The sequence below is a fragment of the Haemorhous mexicanus genome, chromosome Z (genome assembly GCF_027477595.1).
Source record: "Haemorhous mexicanus isolate bHaeMex1 chromosome Z, bHaeMex1.pri, whole genome shotgun sequence".
Lineage (NCBI taxonomy): Eukaryota > Metazoa > Chordata > Aves > Passeriformes > Fringillidae > Haemorhous > Haemorhous mexicanus.
In genome coordinates, this window is record NC_082381.1 from 60,830,078 (window position 1) to 60,850,226 (window position 20,149).

At 36.0% G+C, this 20,149-nt stretch overlaps 1 protein-coding gene across 5 annotated transcripts in view; it reads right to left on the reverse strand.

Annotated features, from left to right (window-relative positions):
• Positions 1-20,149, reverse strand: part of KDM4C (lysine demethylase 4C) — a 247,259-nt gene that overhangs the window by 215,771 nt on the left and 11,339 nt on the right. For 4 of the 5 annotated variants that reach the window (XM_059873485.1, XM_059873486.1, XM_059873489.1 and 1 more), the window contains exons 2-5: positions 18,127-18,291; positions 12,136-12,311; positions 9,205-9,319; positions 1,010-1,203 (exon numbers count right to left, since the gene is read on the reverse strand). In XM_059873485.1, coding sequence (XP_059729468.1) covers positions 1,010-1,203; positions 9,205-9,319; positions 12,136-12,311; positions 18,127-18,270 — 629 coding nt within the window. In that variant the 5' untranslated portion in view covers positions 18,271-18,291. Of the gene's footprint in view, positions 1-1,009; positions 1,204-9,204; positions 9,320-12,135; positions 12,312-18,126; positions 18,292-20,025; positions 20,047-20,149 lie in introns of those variants that run through there. The other variant, XM_059873487.1, reaches the window with a different exon arrangement.

Consider the following 20,149-nt stretch of genomic DNA (forward strand, 5'->3'; position numbering starts at 1 on the left):
TATGTTTAATTCTATCACAGATGCAACCTCACATACCTATGTATATAATTTATCAATTTCAAACATGGACACATGGACCTGCTTTACTACAATAGGTGGTATTCACCTTCTCTGCCTTAACTCAAGAGCTGCATTACATAAGCAAAGCAAGTAAACATAAGGCAATGATCTAAGAGTGAGCATCTGACCAATTTACCACACTCACAGTATAAATACGTTATAGATATTTGAATTTTGTATTGGTATAAAAAAACACCAGTAATGTTTTATGGAATTACAAGCTATACATTTTCTCTCCACTTTCGGATGACTAGAAACTGCCAGAATTTAACTATGCATAACTTATCTTTTGCATCTCTTTCTAATCATTCTACACTCTCTTCACAGGTATTCTGAAAAAAAAAAGATTTTATGAACAAAAGGAATTTATTTGTCTTACATAGCTGGGATACATGTATATCACAATGTATTAAACCAAATTGCCTGTTAAGGCTGTTCAACCAAAAATCTAAGATTACAGGGAAAGGACAGTAGGAGTTTCATATGCAGGAAGTACCTTTAGCTCTGAATCTTACCTCCTACTGGTTCAGCTGAGTTAACTGTACATAATATGACTCTGATTCAAAAAAGCAGTTAAATGCATGTTAAGTACAAAATACAGTAGGTAGCCCCAAAAGGCAACAGAGCCAAAAACTGATTTCCAAGAGCTCTTTCAGAAGTTCCTCAAATAGACTTGAGGTTCCCAACATATCAAGCTTCTCATATTGTATCTTTCAAATATTTTTCTGTTGAACTCAAGTAAGTCTTATGTACTTGTCTTTCTATTTAAAATAAAAGAATATATAAATGTGATTTCACAGCATTATGAGCTTAAAAAAAAACCCTCAATGAACTACTATCTGAGCTTTTTAGTAAAGTTTGCCACTGTGAAGCAATTATAACCCATCTGTTTGGTTTAGTCAGCTGAAATAAACAGAAGTCATCTTAAAATAAAAAATAAATAACTTGCCATGACTTTGGCTCCCCAAAATGGAGATAATTAATACTGTAAAGATCCATGTCTTCAGTGTGCCATGCAAACGTTGTTTTCCACATGCCAAAGTAAAGATATGGTGTATTTACACCCTCAATAGAAATTCCACACTCTTCTCCAACAACATCCAATATTGTATTAAGATGAGCAATATTCCATTCCTCAATACCCTGAAAAAGATACATAATAAAAATATTACTAAGCTTATAAAGCAATGCAATTTTATACAACAGTTCCAGTCAAAAGATAGACACTTGATGTAGTCTTTCAAAAGACAGTCTATTGTAAGCATTTTAGAAGACAGTTGAAGTTACTTGAAAAATTCTCTTGACCTTAATTAGTACTAGATCAGGTTATAAGTCTGAGATGTTCAGAGCAGAGACTATAAAAAGTTCCTATCTGGTTTACAATTTTATATCAAATCTAACATGGATTGAAACACCATAAGACATACAAAAAAGTACACAAAAAATAGAATTAATAGCTGCAGACAAAACCTTCAATGAGTTGATAGCCTGAAGTCACTAAGTTTCAGAGGACCTACCTATGCTTTTTTTTACTTACAAAGTAATACCAGATAGCATGAAAAAATGGTTTAAAAATTATTTTACATGCATAAATTCACCATTTCTCTGGAAAGTATAAGAACTAAAGTGATCACTTCAGATGTATTTCTAATCATAATGATGTACTGCATAAAAAATATACAACAGAAGAAATCTATTGATTTCAGGGCATTTAAGCTGGTCCCTATGTTATTCCCCATTAAATTAATATATTAAAACTCATTAATAAAGCAATACATGTAGCTTTTGTAGCACTTCAGATTCAACTGCAAACTGCAATTCTAATTTAAGGTAATACAGCATGTAAGAGACAGTATAACCAAGATCAAAGCTACAAAATTGAAGAGAAAAAATTAGACTTCATTATAACAGCAATTATTAGCACCTCCAGGGAAGACATTAGCTGGTGCTCAAGCAGTCAGAAAACCAAGAAACACAAAAAAAACTATTAAAAACTCAATTCAGACAAGTTTTATTGGGAAGACAGCCTCTAAGCACACTCTTAAGCATGAGCTGCTCTGCTCAATCACTGAATCTACAGTTCTGGTACTCTTACTGGGGTACGAATTGATGGCAGACTGCAGTCCTGATGCACCTGATTAAGACTAAGTATGATGATATTTAATAGTTAGCTAGAATAGTAAGAATACAGGTTAAAACAAGAAGTTAGGAAAATTTAATACGCTCAGTTTTGATTTGTTTTCTGAGATCTTTATGTCAAGCATGTTATTCATGGAGCAGCCACAATTGATAGACAAGAAGGTAACATCTGTATGAAGTTGACTACTGTTGAATTTGGCTATTTCACTTATTAAGAAATACTAAGTTACTTGGAATTTTACAAATTAATAACAATGTTTACAGAATTATTTCATTTCAGACAGCATTTTTTCTTCTTTTAAAATGGAAGCCTTGGGCTCGATGCATTTGTGAAACAAAATGGCACTTGAAATTTAAAAAGTAAAAAAATGTAAAATTCCTATCCTAACAAAAGAAAAAACACCAATCTGAACTCAAAAGAGTAAATTGTAAAATCTTTCAAATATAAAAACTAGCAGCAGCAAGCTAATACAGGTGTAATATTAAAAAAATGAAGTAATAATTTTTTAAGTAAAAAGTCCTCAAATTAATTTACAAATTTTATTTTTTTTAATCACATGAAATTTATCTCTGTTTAAAAATTTTGTAGTTTATTTGGAGAAACAAATTAATACAGCAAAGAGCAATGACTCCACCACCGATACATACAGTGGATTAGAAGAAAACAAGAAACACTTGCAAAAATCAACTGTTAACCTAGGTAGTTACTCTAACAGTGGCCAAACAGTGTAAGTACTGTAGCAATTTGCACTTGAAGATTTCTTCAGACAGAAGATCTGTTATCTTTCTATTTAACAGTATGCCATGGGCTTTTTTACCCATTATTCATCCCATCACAACATTTCACCCATGTAAGCTTCTAGTAACCCAAACATCTTGAAATCTTAGTCTTCTACTAAGAATTAAGTAAATAGCTAAGAGATTTTTTTTTCTTAAACAACGCATCTCATCCTTGCACACTATGTCAAATCGTATCACAACTAGTCACCGAGCAAACTGCTAGTGATCTGCCCTCAAACAAAAGCAATTCCTATCATGGAGATCAATTCTAGAACAAATAACTTGCTTCAAATACCAAACAAACAATAACAACTTCTACACTCAAGACAGATGAGCTACTTCCTTTTCCTAAAGACTATTTTGGGCAAGTATTCTTAGCCCAAAAGGAAATGTTCACTGAAACTAGCCAAAACACTAAAATCACACTGATAAATTTCAACTCCTCTTACATTCCTTAGACTTAAAACAATAAATCAGTTTCATATTTATGCCCAGACTGTTACAAGTAATTATTATATATTAATTAAAGATGTTACTTTACCTCACACATCTTTTTTTAATATTCAAAAACATTAAGTAGAATGCTTATACAATTTTAACATAAAATATTGATTCTTATTTTTACAGCAGTTGTATAACCAGTTTTAGATGTAGCCTATGCAATGCACACTAAAAAGACCTCAGCTGTAAAATTCATTTTACTAGGTTAATACATAGCCATACTTCTGAAATTTTAAGTATATTTTTGCAGGTTATGCTATATTTAACAACAATTGTCAGAACAGCAACACATATATTACTTGACCATGACATATCTGGTCATTTCTTACAAATACATTTAGACATTAAAATCTTTTCAATGTTACGAAAATATAAAATTTTATTCTCCCGAGAATATCACAGTATTACCAGAATACTATAATAATTTCAAAGGAATATGTCAAGATACTGTTCCTAATTTATCCACATTTCTTATGGTAAATTCTTTGAAGAACACCTGTCACCACTGACAATTGTACCACACAACCCAATACCTAGAAAAATTTCACTTTTCAGCAGTTTTCCTTCTATAAGATAACAGGCTTGAAACACCTTACCAATTACAGTCATTGCTACAAATATTACACCTACCTCGTACTTCCTTAAAGAAATAGAACAAGGTACATAGTAGTTTAGATAGAAGACTACTATTCCAATGTTAATTCATTTTGAAGGTGATTCAAACTTACTGTAAATTCCTATAAAGAGTCTTTATTACTCTTAACAGCCTTTGCATCTGCTTTTAATGCAATGTGGAGACAAAGTGGGACACTTGACAAGCATTTCTCATCTGAACACCTGCACACTTTGGAAGGAACTGACCCATTGTTTTCCCAAAACCACAAAGAATAACGTTTATCTCAGTGCATTGGTAAAAAGTGAAATTCACAGTTGAAAGTTCTAACCTCTTTGCAAATAAGAATAAAAAAAACTTCAAGTGCAACAATGTTTTATTAATTTTTTTAATGTACTTACAAAAGTGAAATGATGCTAGTCTTTTCACTTTACTTAAACCAGTCAACACTATCGTGAACATGATTGCTGTATGCATACATTATTACACACAATACTTTTTCAGTGTTTCATTTTTCCTCTGATTATCTCACAGCTTCATCTCAATACTAATCTGGTGAACAAGACATCAGTCGCACAACTAAGACTGAAGAGCCCTTATGGCTGACTGTAACAACCCCAAATCTAAAGAGGAGTTAAAAACCTAATTAAGAGACAGAGTGAAAAGGAACACAACAAACATTAGAAAAAAATTTGTGCTTGGTAACCCACTCCTCTCTCCCCATAACCATTCACTCACATCAATGCACACAATAAAGCTACTTCCAGGCTTTTACTGCGCCTTGGAAGTCATTAAAACAGAGGAAGAAAAATGCTAGAAACAAAATCTCTACAGCATAAACGCACAGATTAGGAAATACAATCTTCCTCATTAGATTGTTTTTACTTATCATTTCTAAAGATAGGGTCATTGCTTTTTAAGCCCCCTTTTGAAGGGTGGGCAAGTAGATTCTTTGGAAATCACAACAGAACCTACATTGCTGCTCACATTGATCTCAATGATGAGTAGATCACAGAAAAGGACATAATAGAATAGAAGGAATAGAATAATTTAGGTTGGAAAAGACCTTTAATATCATCCAAAACCACCATTAACTTGGCTCTGCCGAGGCTAAACCACGTTCCCAAGCGCCATACCATCAGGTCTTTTAAATATGGTCAGGGATGGCAACACAGGTACTTCCCTGGGCAAGCCTGCCCCAGTGATTGGTACTATTTCCTTTCCACTAAAAAGTTTTTCCTAAAATCCAAAGTGAATCTCCCCACTGGCACAACTTGAGGCAGTTTAATCCTGTTGCTTGCTACCTGGGAGAAAAGGCCAACCCCCATGTGGCTACAACCTCCTTTCAAGCAACTGTAGAGAGTGATAAGGTCCCTCTCTTCCCCAGTCTCCTTTCCCCAGGCTAAACAACCCCAGCTCCCTCAACTGCTCCTTATAGGATTTTTACTCCAGACCCTTCACCAGCTTCATTGCCCTTCTCTGGACACACTCCAACACCTCAATGTCCTTCCTAAACTGAGAGCCCAAGAACTGAGCACAGGATTTGAGTTGTGGCCTCACCAGTGCTGAGTACAGGGGGACAATCCCTGCCCTGCTCCTGCTGGCCACGCTGTTGCTGGTACAGGCCAGGATGCCGTTGGCCTTCTTGGCCACCTGGGCACTGCTGGCTCATGTTCAGCTGCTGTCACCAGCACCCCCAGGTCCTTTTCCTGTGGGCAGCTTTGTAGCCTGTGGCACTACCTGGGGCTGCTGTGACCCAAGGGCAGGACCCAGCAGGGCCTTGTTGAGCCTCATGCAGCTGTCCTTAGCCCACAGATCCATCCTATCTACATCCCCCTGCAGAGACCTCCTGCCCTATGCTCCCCACACCTTATACACTGGACAAGTTGGGAATTAGGAATTGTCCTGTTAGGAGAAATAAAACTAAGAGGATAAAAATGAAAGTAAAGTGTGTCTTTCAGACGGCAGCTGAGGAGACTGGTGAGGGAGACACAAAACAGTATTTATACATGCTTCTTCCAAACGTGGCTTTTCTCTGCAGAACAGCAGACGCCATTGTCAGCACTGAAGTCAGACACGTTTTAGGACTCGTTATAAACTTCAAATCAGCCACTTTTCTTTGGAACTACTTTTGAAACCAAGAAGATTTTCACCCCTCCCCAGTAGCTAGATCAGTCCACATAGGAATCATGCCTTTTCTAGAGTTACCTACACAGACACTCTCCTACAAAGCACCACCATTAAACATAACAGCAATTAGAATGTAAATAACAGAATAATATTTCCAGCAAACCTTCAACCTTCTCAAATTATAGAATTTATTTTCTATAAAGCTCTATAGAATACACAGAACACTTGTTTTCACAGATTAATTCCTTATTTGTAAAGGCTTAATATGAGTTCAAAGCCATCAAATAAAAATTAAGACATTTTAAACAGATTCTGGAATAATCCAAATACTACAAGGATAAAATTGAACCATTGATTGCAGCTGTTAGACTTCAAAGCATGCACTTATAGCTTTGTTTCTTGATTTCTTTGTTTTCATTTGGGTTTGGGTTTTTGGGGTTTTTTTGGTGGGGTCTTTTTCTGGTTCATGTAACACAGCCTTTACAAAAATTTGCCCCATCTTCCAAATCCCTCAGAACTTATCATCCTGTGGTCTAAAAATGCAAACACTACAAAATCTGTAATTTCTCTGGCACAATGCCAACAAGGTGCTGGATTTCACAAACAACTATAATATTTCTTAAATTATCTAAATCGTAAAAATCAAGGTTACATCATGCTTCAGATACAAATGTCTCAATAGAAAATTGATTGTCACCAAGTGGAAAAGAAAATGTAACGGATGAACTCTTAAACTGTTTTACAGAGCATAGCAGTACTTCTCACTAATTTTGATGGCCCACATACATGTATGTGTCACATTTTCCTTAGGTTCCTAGTAGATTTTACCTGAATTCTGTCAGGTATTTACCTTAAGTGTAACATCTGTAACACACCGTTTTCTACAATATGTATTTGTTAAAAAGTAAGAATTTGTTTTGTTTCTTGCAAATAAGCTGCCATGACAAACTAATCCCATCATACACTTTCTCCTGAATGCTGCCCAAAATGTCAGTGAGTTGTATTCATCTCCTTTTCCCAAATAATCACAATCTTGAAGGAAACTGAATGCAGACATGAAAACAATCTCCAATTTCAAACAAAATCAAAAAGATCCTTCTTAATACTATCTTCAAGCACTATGACAAAAAAAAATATTAGTTGTGCAAGTACACCATCTGCTGGCCAAAAATTAACTGCAGTAAAATTATTCTGAGAGACAACATATTGATCAGTGGCATCGTAACTTTCTCACCAACACTTTGGTTCCAGAGTATATTCCTTCTTTTCTCTATACACCAAGTGGCCTGTACACCAGCACCTGGCTGTCACATTAAGTGCTCAATCTGTTCACATTCCTTAATGTCAACTCCTTTCATTAACATTTCTCCTTTGTTATTTATTTTTAAATGACACCCATTTTATTATAGGCATCAAGGTTTCTTTATTCTACCTTTTATTACTTTCTTCCCCAGTCACTGCAACTTTCAGTGCTTTGTTTCCTTCTCCTATGCACTCCTATGAGTTAGGATCCCTAAATGCTGCTTCTCTCATGTTCCTCTTTGCTTTTAACTTGAACTCCCTTCCTCATCTTTCCAAGAGTGTAATTCTGTAAGAAGGAGATCTCTGACCTTCTCTTTGACCAATCAGACCTTTCAAATTGGATATTATTGTATTCATTTTCTTTTCTTTGGAAATATTGCTCATGCAAGAGTAAACTAGGATACTCAATGCAAAAAAAACCCACAATCCAAAAAAGCGTACCTTTGTAAAAAGGTATACCATAAGGCATTATCTGCTAACAACAACGACACAATAATCACAGAAGAAAAAGGGTAAACTTCTATTTCTTAAAACACTTTTTCTATGTCTTGTGTTGGTTTTCACAAAGCAACAGCCACCTGGAATGTCTCTTCACAGAAACATTCCAAATTAGAATCTTCAATTATTTTCTAAATGATTTCTCAAAGCAGCTACATGGACACACAAAGGACTTTCAATTTGCTTTCTCTAAACAACATACCATTGGATATTCTTAGGTGTCTTTCAAAGATCACGTAACTCAGTGCAAAAACTGAACTGCCTTCAGCCATATTGGCTGACTGTATTTATCTCTGGACAGTCTTCAATTCGTCTTCCGTGAAGAACTGTGAAACACCAGGAGAGCCTCAGACCATCTGCCACAGCAAAATCATACTTTTTTTTTTTTTCTAATGATTGGAAAAGGCAGTTACATAGAACATGAAATAACCCAAGAACTTCACATATGGTACTTTCTTTTCATACAAGTTTGTCAAATATTTTCTGAAATGCTAATATATCCTCTCTTAGTCTCATGACTTAAATAAACCTTTAGAAATCTAGTTCCTGTCTTACTTACATAGCCTAATTGATATCAATGAATATTCTGTAATTCTTTGGATAATGAGATCTGTTTTAAAAGTCCCTTTATTATCCATGGAGATCTTGGCAAGTTACAGCAAAATTAATTTCCTTAGGAAATTTTAATTTCATCTGTTTTAATTGAAAGGTAAACAATATGAGCAAGTACATTTCCAGGAAACTGCAGACATTCCAAGCATGAAGTACAGCTACCAATATTCCTCAGTGAAGAGATATAAAACTATCCATCTTTTAATTTTAAAATAAAACTTAGTTAAAATATCTCTAACTGTCCACAAATACACACAGGAAACATACATACTAGAATATTAATAAACAATTAAATAAGTAGGAAGAAATCTCAAAGTTCTGGAGAGTTCGAAGTGAAGAAAGGGAAGAGTCATGATCAGGAAGAGTAGCAATATTCTACTGTCTAAGGACAGAGCTGTCTGACTCTTGCAGATGTAGAATTAATTTCAACCTTGGCTGGAGGCTTTAGGGAGTAACACAAAGATTTCAAAAGACAGATTCTCAGTCACAAAGCAAGAGTGTATCCTCTAAGCTGAGTACCCTTTGAAAGAGGGCTGGAAAGAATAAACTTCATAGAAAACTATGCATACTTCATCATAAATGCTCCCATTGATATCTGCTCCATAAATTGGTGCCACAAAAGTCAAGTTCTTCCAGTATTTACGCTCCAGATCTTCATAGTCTACATATCTTGGAGTGCGGTATCTGCAGAGAAAGAGTTAGGCAAAGGTTCATCACCATCTTTCAACAACTGCCTCTACAACGGACTATGCTTCTATGCCATGGACAATAGACTATGCTATGAACCTTCTAGATGAAGCCACTTTATTTCAAATTCTCTGAAACAAAAGAATTACCAGTTGTCCTGAATTCTTAGTTTCATGATTAACCATATCATGGAAACCTCCTAACTGACAGCTACAGTCACTAAGCTCATCCACCGACCCACACAATATTTGCTTCAGTCTCCAGCAGCAAATCAGCCCATTTACCAAGAATCTTTAGCCTGAGCCCCTCCCTTTTATTTCTCTTCTGTAAAAAAAGACACATATGGAAAACACGATTAACAAGCATTTATTTTTTTCCTACCTCACTTCCAGCTCTACAAAGACTCAGATATAAGCCCTGTACAAGCTTGGCTCAGAACAATGTAAACTAACTCAGCCTTGCAGCCCTCACAGGCAAAAGCAATACCTTCTTCTTTTCTCCCTGCCCCAGAAAACCCTTTCAAGAAAAGTTGTATTTCAAACAGCTGATACCAAAAATATTCTACAATGCAGAGAAAAGAAATATTTAAGGGAACTTTTCTTTTTACTCATTTGTAACAGCACAAGACACATAACACACACTGACATGCTTCAATACACTTATGAAAATACTTTTGAGAGGTTACTCATGTAGCCTTTCAAAATGCTGTGGGAACAACACCAACACACTACCAAAGAAACATCTATCAACAGCTTTGCCTCAGCATCCTTTGTCAGACCTCTGCACTTCCATATTTAAGTCTTCAGAAAACTTACATCCCATTACTGCAACACTGAGAACTAGTCTTTCATTGTAGAATTGCCAGTATGCTACACCTCTGAACAGCTGGAAAAAAAATCCAAACATACAACACTGAGACCAAGTACATTTACATCATGTAATAACTCTGAACAGAGACCAAAGGAAGAAGAAAAAAAAAAAAAGCTAAACACATCTTAACCAAAGCATTCTCAGTAACAGAATTGTTTTATTATTTCTAATGATAGTTCCAGATATCAGATTGTATTTCTGTTGGGCCCTGAGTAACACAGACACATGAACTCCTTGATTACAGAATGTGGATATGCTCCTGTTTCCCAGAGGTCAAGTAGAGAAGCATTTTTGTTCAATGGAGAGCTGCAAATGTCTAAACAAATAAAAGATTAAAAGCATTAGACTGAGTACACTTGATCCTTTTAAAGGCAGCTGTGATTTAATTTAGATGCTGATGGCCCTTCTCTCTTACCCAAAGGAAATAGGTAACATCCTAATACTCAAGAAAAAAAAGTCTTTAACAGAGAAATCTTCTCCTTCAAGGAACAAAATTATTTTTATGGGACTACAGAGACCCTCAGCTACTTGATAGTTTAAGAAATATCAACTGCAGTAAGAGTGTCATAGAATGTTATGTGTCACATTTTCTCAAGAGCAGTGACAAATACTTGGAAAGACCTACAGCTAGTAATAGACAGGAAGTCCTCCCAACTGTTCTACATTTTTATGCAAAATTAAGTTGCCATTTGATTTCAGTAAAAACCATAAAAATTGAAATTAGAAACGTTTCCAAAATATATTTCATGATGAATATAATAAACATAACAAACACTACGATACATATGAAAAACTTTGAAGCATTTCTGCATTAATTATTTTAAGAAATTAGTGTACCTCAACTTATTAGGGGTAAATAAAATGTAAACTTTAACACCTATGAAAAAGTATTATTGAAAATCACATCAAATACCATATAGGTTATATGATTTACTCTCACCTCTAATATTTACTAAACAAATAATTTCAAGAACTACAAAATAGGTTTCTATTTCCAATTACCAGAGAAAGAATACTGTGCACCAAACTTAATTTTGCACAAGTAATATATATGTACTATTCTTTGTAATTGAAAAAATAAAAAGAAAAAAGGTTGTCAGTTTTGCACTGTCATGAAGGCATGGATACTATGGAACATTTGGAGCCTCCTTAAAAGCTTTAGATGTCCTAGTTTTTTCTGATCTTGATAACAGCTTCTATTCTTAGATCTAATTTCTTAATTAACCTATAACAGAAACTTGCCTTCAAACTAAGGCAGTATTACCTTTCTCATTCAAGTATCTTTTCTTTCTAAGATCCTTGGACTCATCTTCCAGAAACCAGTTTTGAGGAGATAGTCAAGTAAAATATATTCTTGTTATGTGACCAAAATGACAGGCAAGAATTCCTTCTATCAATTCCCTCTTCTTGGAATGCTGAACAACTTGAAACACTGCAGTACAGTGCCCAGCCCTTCACAAACATTTTTCCCCCTTCCATAATACCCATCTTGCCATAAGCATAACACTGACATTCACTAAATACCATTGAGTTGTCTTAGATTAGTGCAAAAGCTTCTGGATTGGTTATAAAAAATATTGGAGTTTTCAGAATTACATGGTGATAGGCCATTCTAGTATCTAGGAATTAAACATTAATAGGTGTAATCAAATTAAAACTCAGATACACATCTGTATTATCTTCACTATTTTCTATATCTTCTGGAAGATAAAGGAAAAAAGGTAGACAGAAAGCATCATGTCTCAGGTTCTTCAGATGCTTTCTTGCTGCCATGGTATCAGATGCTTTCAACAACAAACACAAACAATACTCACACTGCGGTACCCTTCCACACCTTGAAAGACAGGAAAAAAAGTAAAAGAAATCACCAGCAGCCTTGCACAATTCAAAAAAACCACAACATGTGAAGATAAATATTAGTCTCACTAAGCAAGAATACATACTTGTCGCTGTTGGCTAGATCCTTGAACTCCTTCACTGTCATGGGCTTTTTCTGAATATTGTATTGTGTGAAAAGTCCAGACTGGCCAGTGACCATCTGTTGAATTGGAGCAGGAATCACCAAATCTTCAATATCATCATAATGTTTTCTCGGCTTCCATTCCTTTGGTGGGATAACCTTTACATACAGGAAACAAAACAAAAAAGTACAGTTGCAATAACAATTCAAAACATCCTTGAAAAAAATTGAAGGAACAGTTGAATATGCCCACATGATCAAAGGAACATTTGGGTACCAGCTGTTTCACATTAACTGATACTGTAAGTGCTCCTAGACACTGTAAAAACCCATTCAGAAAATGCCCAGTATCACCTCAATTCAGAAGCAGCAACTCACCAATCTACAGCAATTCTTAGGCAAGTGTGCAAAAATACACATTTATAATAGAGCTGACATATTTTTTCCAATCAGAAAGCCTTATAACTGACAAATAGTTTGCAATCCATAACATCATATACATTTAATGTTAAAAAAAATATGGATGTTGCATTTGGAGATACAGTTTAGAGGTGAACATGCAGGTGCTAAGTCAAAAGTTGGGCTCAATGATCTCAGATGTTTTTTCCACACCTAAAGATTCAAAGATATAAAATTTTTATCCTCAATTAAAATAAAAATTCCTAAAAAAAAAAAACCTGTCAGCCCACTGTCTAAACATTATTTGGTATAAACAGTATGTATAACTCTATTATTTTACTGAAGAGTGGAAAAAATACAATTGTTTTAGATTTCCGAATCTGTTCCTTTTACTCCCCATAAAACTACAGGGTACAGCTCTATTACAGTAAGCATGTGCACTAATTTAGATACATTAGCTTTTATAATTACATTATTTCATCCTTATAATTGAAGATAAAAGCTATGTGCAGATTAACCAGCTGTAAAGTTAATGTATTTATTTCAAATACCACAGAACTACCCACGGTCTATGAAAACTCCTCAGCAGATTCTGAAGTGTTAGCAAAAAAAATCAGTAAGAATTTCAAAGAAGCCTGTAGTCACACCAGTATTCTTTAACAGGCTGAGTAATTCTGAACATTTCCTGCATATATTATTTCAGTAGAAAACAAATAACTCTAGATGTACCACTTCTAAAAGAGAGCAACAAAAAATTTTATATAGATATTTTTTGGCTTGGTTTCGTTTTTGAATTTCTACTTGTCCAAAGGCTTAATGACACATTTTTTGATCTACTCAATACTTTTATTCTTCTGCTAAGTTCAAATCAAATTTACATGAATGGTGGCTTGGAAACTTTTAAAGTATCTTACAACAAAGTAGGACAGCTCTTATAAACATGCAACAAGTGAATGATATTATCTGAATAATTAATTCATAATTTAGAGGTAGTGTGAGAGACTGAAATTTTAAGGTTAAAGGCTTAAACATGGTTCTCAAGGACTTTTTCCCCGCTGTGGTAAAACTGTACAAAGAAACTGTGCTCACCCAAGCCCACCCCTCCCTGAATATGCCTGGAACTTTGGACTGTGAGTTCAAGCATCTAAAGAAAGATAAGATACTACAGTTCATCTGACATGATTCTTCAGTTATCTCAGGTCTAGGGAGAAGTAAGCAAGGCTGAGGGAGAAGGCATCCACAAGAAAGCTAAACCCAGCAGCTGTCCTGAAAATCAGCTCTGGTTGGTTTGGGGTGGGGGAGACCGTAGCCCACAGGCCCATCTGCTGAGGCCAGGTTTGCTCACACGCCGCCAGCAGGGAGAAGGAGAACTTTTGGGAGTGTAGCATAACCTCTGAGCAGAAGGAGTGAACACCCATCCTCCCTTACACTCAACTGGCTCAGTTGCAAATCCCTTCCACCTCTGGATGGCCATTTCCACAGGGCATTCATTTGAGAGGCAGCTGAGGAGGTGTCATAAGCCACCAAAAACCCTGAAGCACCCACATCCTCCTTTCCCTGAGGGAAAGGGATGCAACAGATCCAGAGTCTGATCCAAGCGACACTATCAAACTCGCCCCCATCACTGAGGTCAGCTACCTGGGTATTCCCACCTGGTCCAAATGTATATTAATCTACTGAATTCTGTGCTTTTTGGGGAACCCTCACTACCAAGAAGACCATAAGAAGGTGGTGAAGATGGAAACCACAGTGGTGATATTTCTACTTAACCTGTCTCTCTGTCACTCTCTTTGTCTCCCCCTTTTTTTCTCTCCCCTCCTTTTCTGTTTCTATCTCTCTACCTCTCATATGCTGTTAAACAAAATTCATACTTCTGACTTCAGCATATGCTCTTGTCTGCACCTTAATTCAGGCAGAGTATCTCTCTAATACTTTTAATAATGTGATCACAATGAGGCAGTCCTTAAGCGACACAGCTAGACTGTTTTCTTACAAGCATTTTAGGATTCCATCGATAGGAGTCCATTAGAAATTTCACTATTTCATCTCTCCATAAAACTAATAAATTCTAAAACAGATAGATCCTAGGATCATTTGCTAGCTTTGGAAAACAATCACAAATAGGCATATTCTAATGTTAATGTACTCAAACAATCATAAGAAATTCAGTCCATCCAGACCACGAGAGCTAAAAGCACACAGTGAAAGACAAACATCAAGCCAAAGGAAATTTATCTAATAGTAACATACTTACATAGCTAATGTTTTTATTTTACGCATAAACAGGTGTTTTTATCTAGTTTTTTACACAAATGCAACTACCTCTTTCCTCTTTCCCCTCTCAGCTTCCACAGGACTTCTGCTGTACAAGAACTATTTAAGCAAGTTTCAGTGTTGTTTCCTTTCAGAGAAAAAAAATAATCCAATCATCTTGTGATTCCTACTTATTTCTTTCACAGCACACTTAAATTATACTCACATTAACAAAATATGAAATGTTAGTTTGGAAGTAGAGAAGTCAGGCATTCAGAAAATATGCATAGAAATCAAGTAAGTGCATAGAGATTTCCATTTTCATGATTATTAAGCATGAAGTCAGAGGTTTGGCTCAAATATATGAATACTGAAAAGCAAAATTTGCATTATCTTATTTAGTTCAAGGTCAATGCTCTTTAAGCAATAAAAATATGTTTATGAGTATGGGTTCAAAATATCCCCTTCCAGCTAACTAGAGTATGTTTATTACTGTTATAATTAAAAGTGCTGGTTAGAGAAGTGAATTCAATGGGAATCGACAGGCAAAAAAAAAGTTTTAAAAGAAGATAACAATAAACTTCCTGCCCCAAAGAATTTGTATTTTCTAAGGAAGATGAGGACAAAGACTGAAGATGTTAATATATCATGTTCAAAGGAACACACAACTAGCCAGTATAACAGCTGGAAATAATGACTAGGTCTCCATGGTTTTACCATTGACCCATCCCACTGAAGACTCTTCATATTTCCTTTAGTAAAAATAGCGTCTTCTAAGTCTATCAAGTTAGAGTTATTCAATGGGAGCAACCTAGATCAAATCCATCAATCACATTGCTGAATGCTCAAATATGAAAAAGGAAAAACCTAAGGCAAGACTTTTCCATTTACATATTTATTTATTTATCAAAGATCCTAAGCATATTAATACAGATTAGTGTGATAAACATACAGTTTTAAATAGGGATGTTTTAGTTATACGAGTCAGTCTCCTGCATGAAGACTGCACGTCAGTACTGACAGCACATAAATTTCTGTTAAATCCTCTTTCATATACTGGTAATCTCCCATAGATCTGATTCTGAATGGCACTGGCTACTACTTATAATATGTAACTATTACCCCCCAACTCATTTGAAAGTTGTTTTCCTTGCACTTGCCAGTATCTATTTTCAGCATAGTGTTCTGAAATTACTTCTCTACTTGCCAGTGTGACTGCAAATTCATTTAATTCTTTTGCTCTGCATCAATGCAATTTGAGTTTTCTAAACACCTCATTCTCCAGTAAAGACAACTAATCTAGCAGAGTCCCTTGTTTGTCATTTGTCCTATTGTTTTCAGCCTTTGTCTTCCTTTTTAAGTATAGAATCCTCTGTAACAGTAAGACTAAAATATATTTTCTGTACCTAAAGCTCATTTCAGAATTTCAAAAGCCTAATGGCAATTTTTTTGCCAATTTGCTCAAGGGATGCCATAGTACCTTATCTGTTTCGGCAATGGATTGATATTGTCTGTCTAGTACCTTAATTACTTGCTTCAGACATAGTATTAAAAACTTCAGTGGTGGTTGCAGTTTTTTTAACATGTGCAAGCCCTATATTCATTTCATCCCCATTTACACACACATGTTCTTCTACACAGGTAACAGGTCTTCTCCCCTTACACGTTCACATTTAACCTAAAATGTTGGGTATGCCTACTCTGATTGTGTTCTCTGTTTAGAGCTTAAATTACTGTTTCTGCAAATATATATAGTTCTTCTGGTAGTCATTATTCTTCTTGCATTCATACCTGACACTGTACATCCCAGACTAATAAAAAAAAAAATTAGGTTCCCTGTAAGTTAATTTTCTATTACCATCAAAACTGATTTTTTTTCCTGTTATTTTAAAGCCAATATCAAAAACTTAGAAAATGTTCCTTAAACTTTTGCAGCATTAATTATTAACTTAATAAGATTTGTTTTAAAAAATACTTAGTTGGTTAACTTTCAATTTTATTTATATTACCTATTATTTATATAGTATACAAATATATATACTATATATTTATATATTTTATTTAACTTTTTATTTTATTTATAAATTTTTGAGATATTATCAAAATACAGTGAAAAACATAATATAAAATTCTCAAGACAACCTAGTAATGTGTTGAAAGTACCTGACAGACTGAAAACAGCAAGAGATGCTTTAACTGCTGTTCAACCAAGCAAGAAGATATCATTAAAATGAAGGTAACTAGTCAAGATTAAAGGACTGCAATATGTCCTCCCCCTACAGACAAACAGGTTCCACAACACAGCTGAACATAGGAAAAATTCAGCACAGGCCTTCCACTGTTGTCTATTTATCACATTTCTACTTCTGTCTGCAGGGAAAATTTTGAGAATATAACCTATGTACTCTATCAGCTGAAATTAAAAAAAAAAAAAAAAAACAACTTGCAAGGTTTTCAAAGAGTGAGTTCAATTTTGCTTTGTTTCACAGGAAGCAGGAGGCAGGAGTAGGCAGAGGGGAAAACAAGAATTCTAAGTTTTGTTCCGCCTCACTCGGGTTCTAATTGTCTTGACCATGCAACATTAGCTTCAAAACCCAGTGATGGAGATAGCTGCTCCCACAGAGTACTTAAAATAACTAAGCTGGTAATTCTAGATTTGCACTGGTTTCTGCTGTTTTGAAAAGTGGCAAAACGGACACAGCATAAACAATTATATGATGTATCACTAAATTATGTCAGACTGAACCTCTGACTATCCCTCTCTGATAGGGAAGGAACTCATGCTCTAAGGTCCTGGATGTGCCATTGTTCAAAGAGCCATAGAGCCACAGTTAGTGTGCCTGAAATTCTCACTAACAAGAACAAGAAAACTATTTCCATTCAAACACTGCCTTACCATCTTTATGTTCGCCATAATGAAGTGGGATTATTTGCTCCAGGAAAGCTTTACACATCCCTAAAACACCAAGTTCAGCACCTGGTATATCGGGACTACTTTCATTCACACTATCAACTCCCTGCTTTGCTCTGATTTGACCAAAAACAGTCTGAATCTACTTAGAAAGAGATCCTATTTTGCTATTGTAAACTTGTAAACAACTTACAGTTAGAAAGAAAACACTACACAACACCTTCATTAGTCTGCATGAAATATCAGAGACACCAAAAGGCTCTTTTTTAAAGTAGTAACAAATCATTACCGACTCCTTGCAAATCATTTGAAAAAAAAATAAATAAAAAGATCAGGTTTGTAATCAGCAAAACACAAGTAATGGAAGATCAGGTATTAGGAGCATTTTTCTTCTATGTTATACATGTTTACCTTTGCAACTCCAGCCCTATGAGCACCTTGTGATTCCATGTGTGCTAAGTATTTGTTGAATTCCCTGAATTCATCCATTGAAGGCCTAAAAGTCATGATTTTGCAGCTTGGGTTTGGAGGATTATCTGAGGTAACAGCAGCCATTCTGGTTCAATTTCAATCTACCTGTTAAAAAAAAAAAAATCATACACTGTAGAGAATAATCTGTAAAACCAATTCTGACATTCAACATACATGGTTTCAAACTGAAAAAAAAATCTACAATTATCTGCCCATGCTAGTATAAAAGGCACAAAACAAATGCTTATTTGTATCCTCACTCCTTTGAGAATACTCAGGCTCTACCCAGCACAAACACTATTGTAAATGACAAGCACACAGTCCAATCCATACCTCTGCTCTTACAGCATGTTTCCAAGTTAACCTATGATCTTCCTGTGTAGATCTATCTGCACATTCTCTGTCTAGAAAATTACATTACACAGGCATAACGCAGAGTAACAAATGTTTGATAAAATATCACTATTTCCATTCAGTAAATGGAGAAAAACAGTGTAATGGGTCTAGCAGTGGCCAAATGCCAGCGCACCCTTTAGAATAATTTACTCATTTTTTGATACAAGATAAGGATTAGGGAGAGAGCAAAGCAGGCTCAAAACTTTAAAGGGTATAAAGAAAACTTTATTAACAGAACTAGAAGAAGAAATAGTAAGAAATCAGAAAAAACTTTCAGAACACTTCTCCTCCCCCCAACTCTTCTTTCTTTTCCTGCATACAACATAAAGAGACATATCTGGTATTTTCAGTCAGTTTACCACTTTGAAAATAATCTTTCTTCAGTTCACTTAGGGAGAGGAGTCTCTCCTGCTATGCCATGGAGACTTCTCCACAAGAAACAGTTCTCTCACACTTTTAATTTCCATGAATAGCAGCCATCCAGAAATCCGCAATCGTGAAGTTCTTGCCACGGTTTGGTAGTCTTCCCACAACTACCACCATGGGTCATCTCAGTTTAATGGGGTGCAATTTTAAAGATAAGCTGTTCTAGTATAGAAACAAAAGTTCTTTTATCTCTGGGAACAGAGCTTTTCTTCTCCCATCCCTGGGGCCAGGTTTCTCATCTCTCACATATCTCTGTTCAGGCTTCTCATTAGATCACAGTTACTTCAACATCTGCTTGCTTCAACACTGGTGCTTCTTCTCATGGCTGTAGTTAGTATGCTACATCCCCCCAAATGCATTCCATGAGTTACAGAAAAAAAGTCTGGTTTAACAATTACATCTTCACCATAGCCTTACAAGAGATTTTCAGCCCAAGACTAAACATCTCCTCATTATCCTCCCATGTGGGATTTCACTCCCTCCTCACTGACCTTGGGTGTCTCCATGTTATTTTCTTTACATGTCTTCACCCTTTCCTTTTTCTCTCACTTGAGAGAGGATTGATGTCTGCACGTTTCATCTGTGCGCTAAAAGAGTTAGTATCTTGCCGTGGCCTATAGATGATATCTGCCAGGCAGCAGCCATTCTGGCTGCATGGCTGTTAGTTCTGGCCCCTGCTGTGCTCAATTCCAGCTGTGGGGCTGCTTTTCTGCAAAATGCTGCAAGACCCCTCTGTTCTCAGCTGCATGATTCTCCACAGCACCAGAAGGATGGCCAGGCAGCTCATGGCTGGAGTGGAGTGCTCCACCTGAAGCTGAGCAGAGTGGGCAGGACCACCAGCAATGGCTGGAACTCAGCAGTAGCAGAATCTCAGCTGAGCCATGCCACGGGCCAGCCTGGCCGTGCGGCGGAGCAGGTCCCAGCAAGGCCAACGCTGCAGCAAAGCAGGGCCCGGCCCTGCCAGGCCACATGGGCCCCGCGGCGGAGCAGGGCCTGGCCCAGCCAGCGTCCAGTTACCTGTTCCAAGGCCAGAAGCAAGAGACTTTTTCCCAGGGCTTGTTCGTCTTTAAGTGTGATTTCACAAAGGCATAGTCAGCTCTCTTGACACCCTATTAAATTCAAAGACAGCTGATTGGTTCTG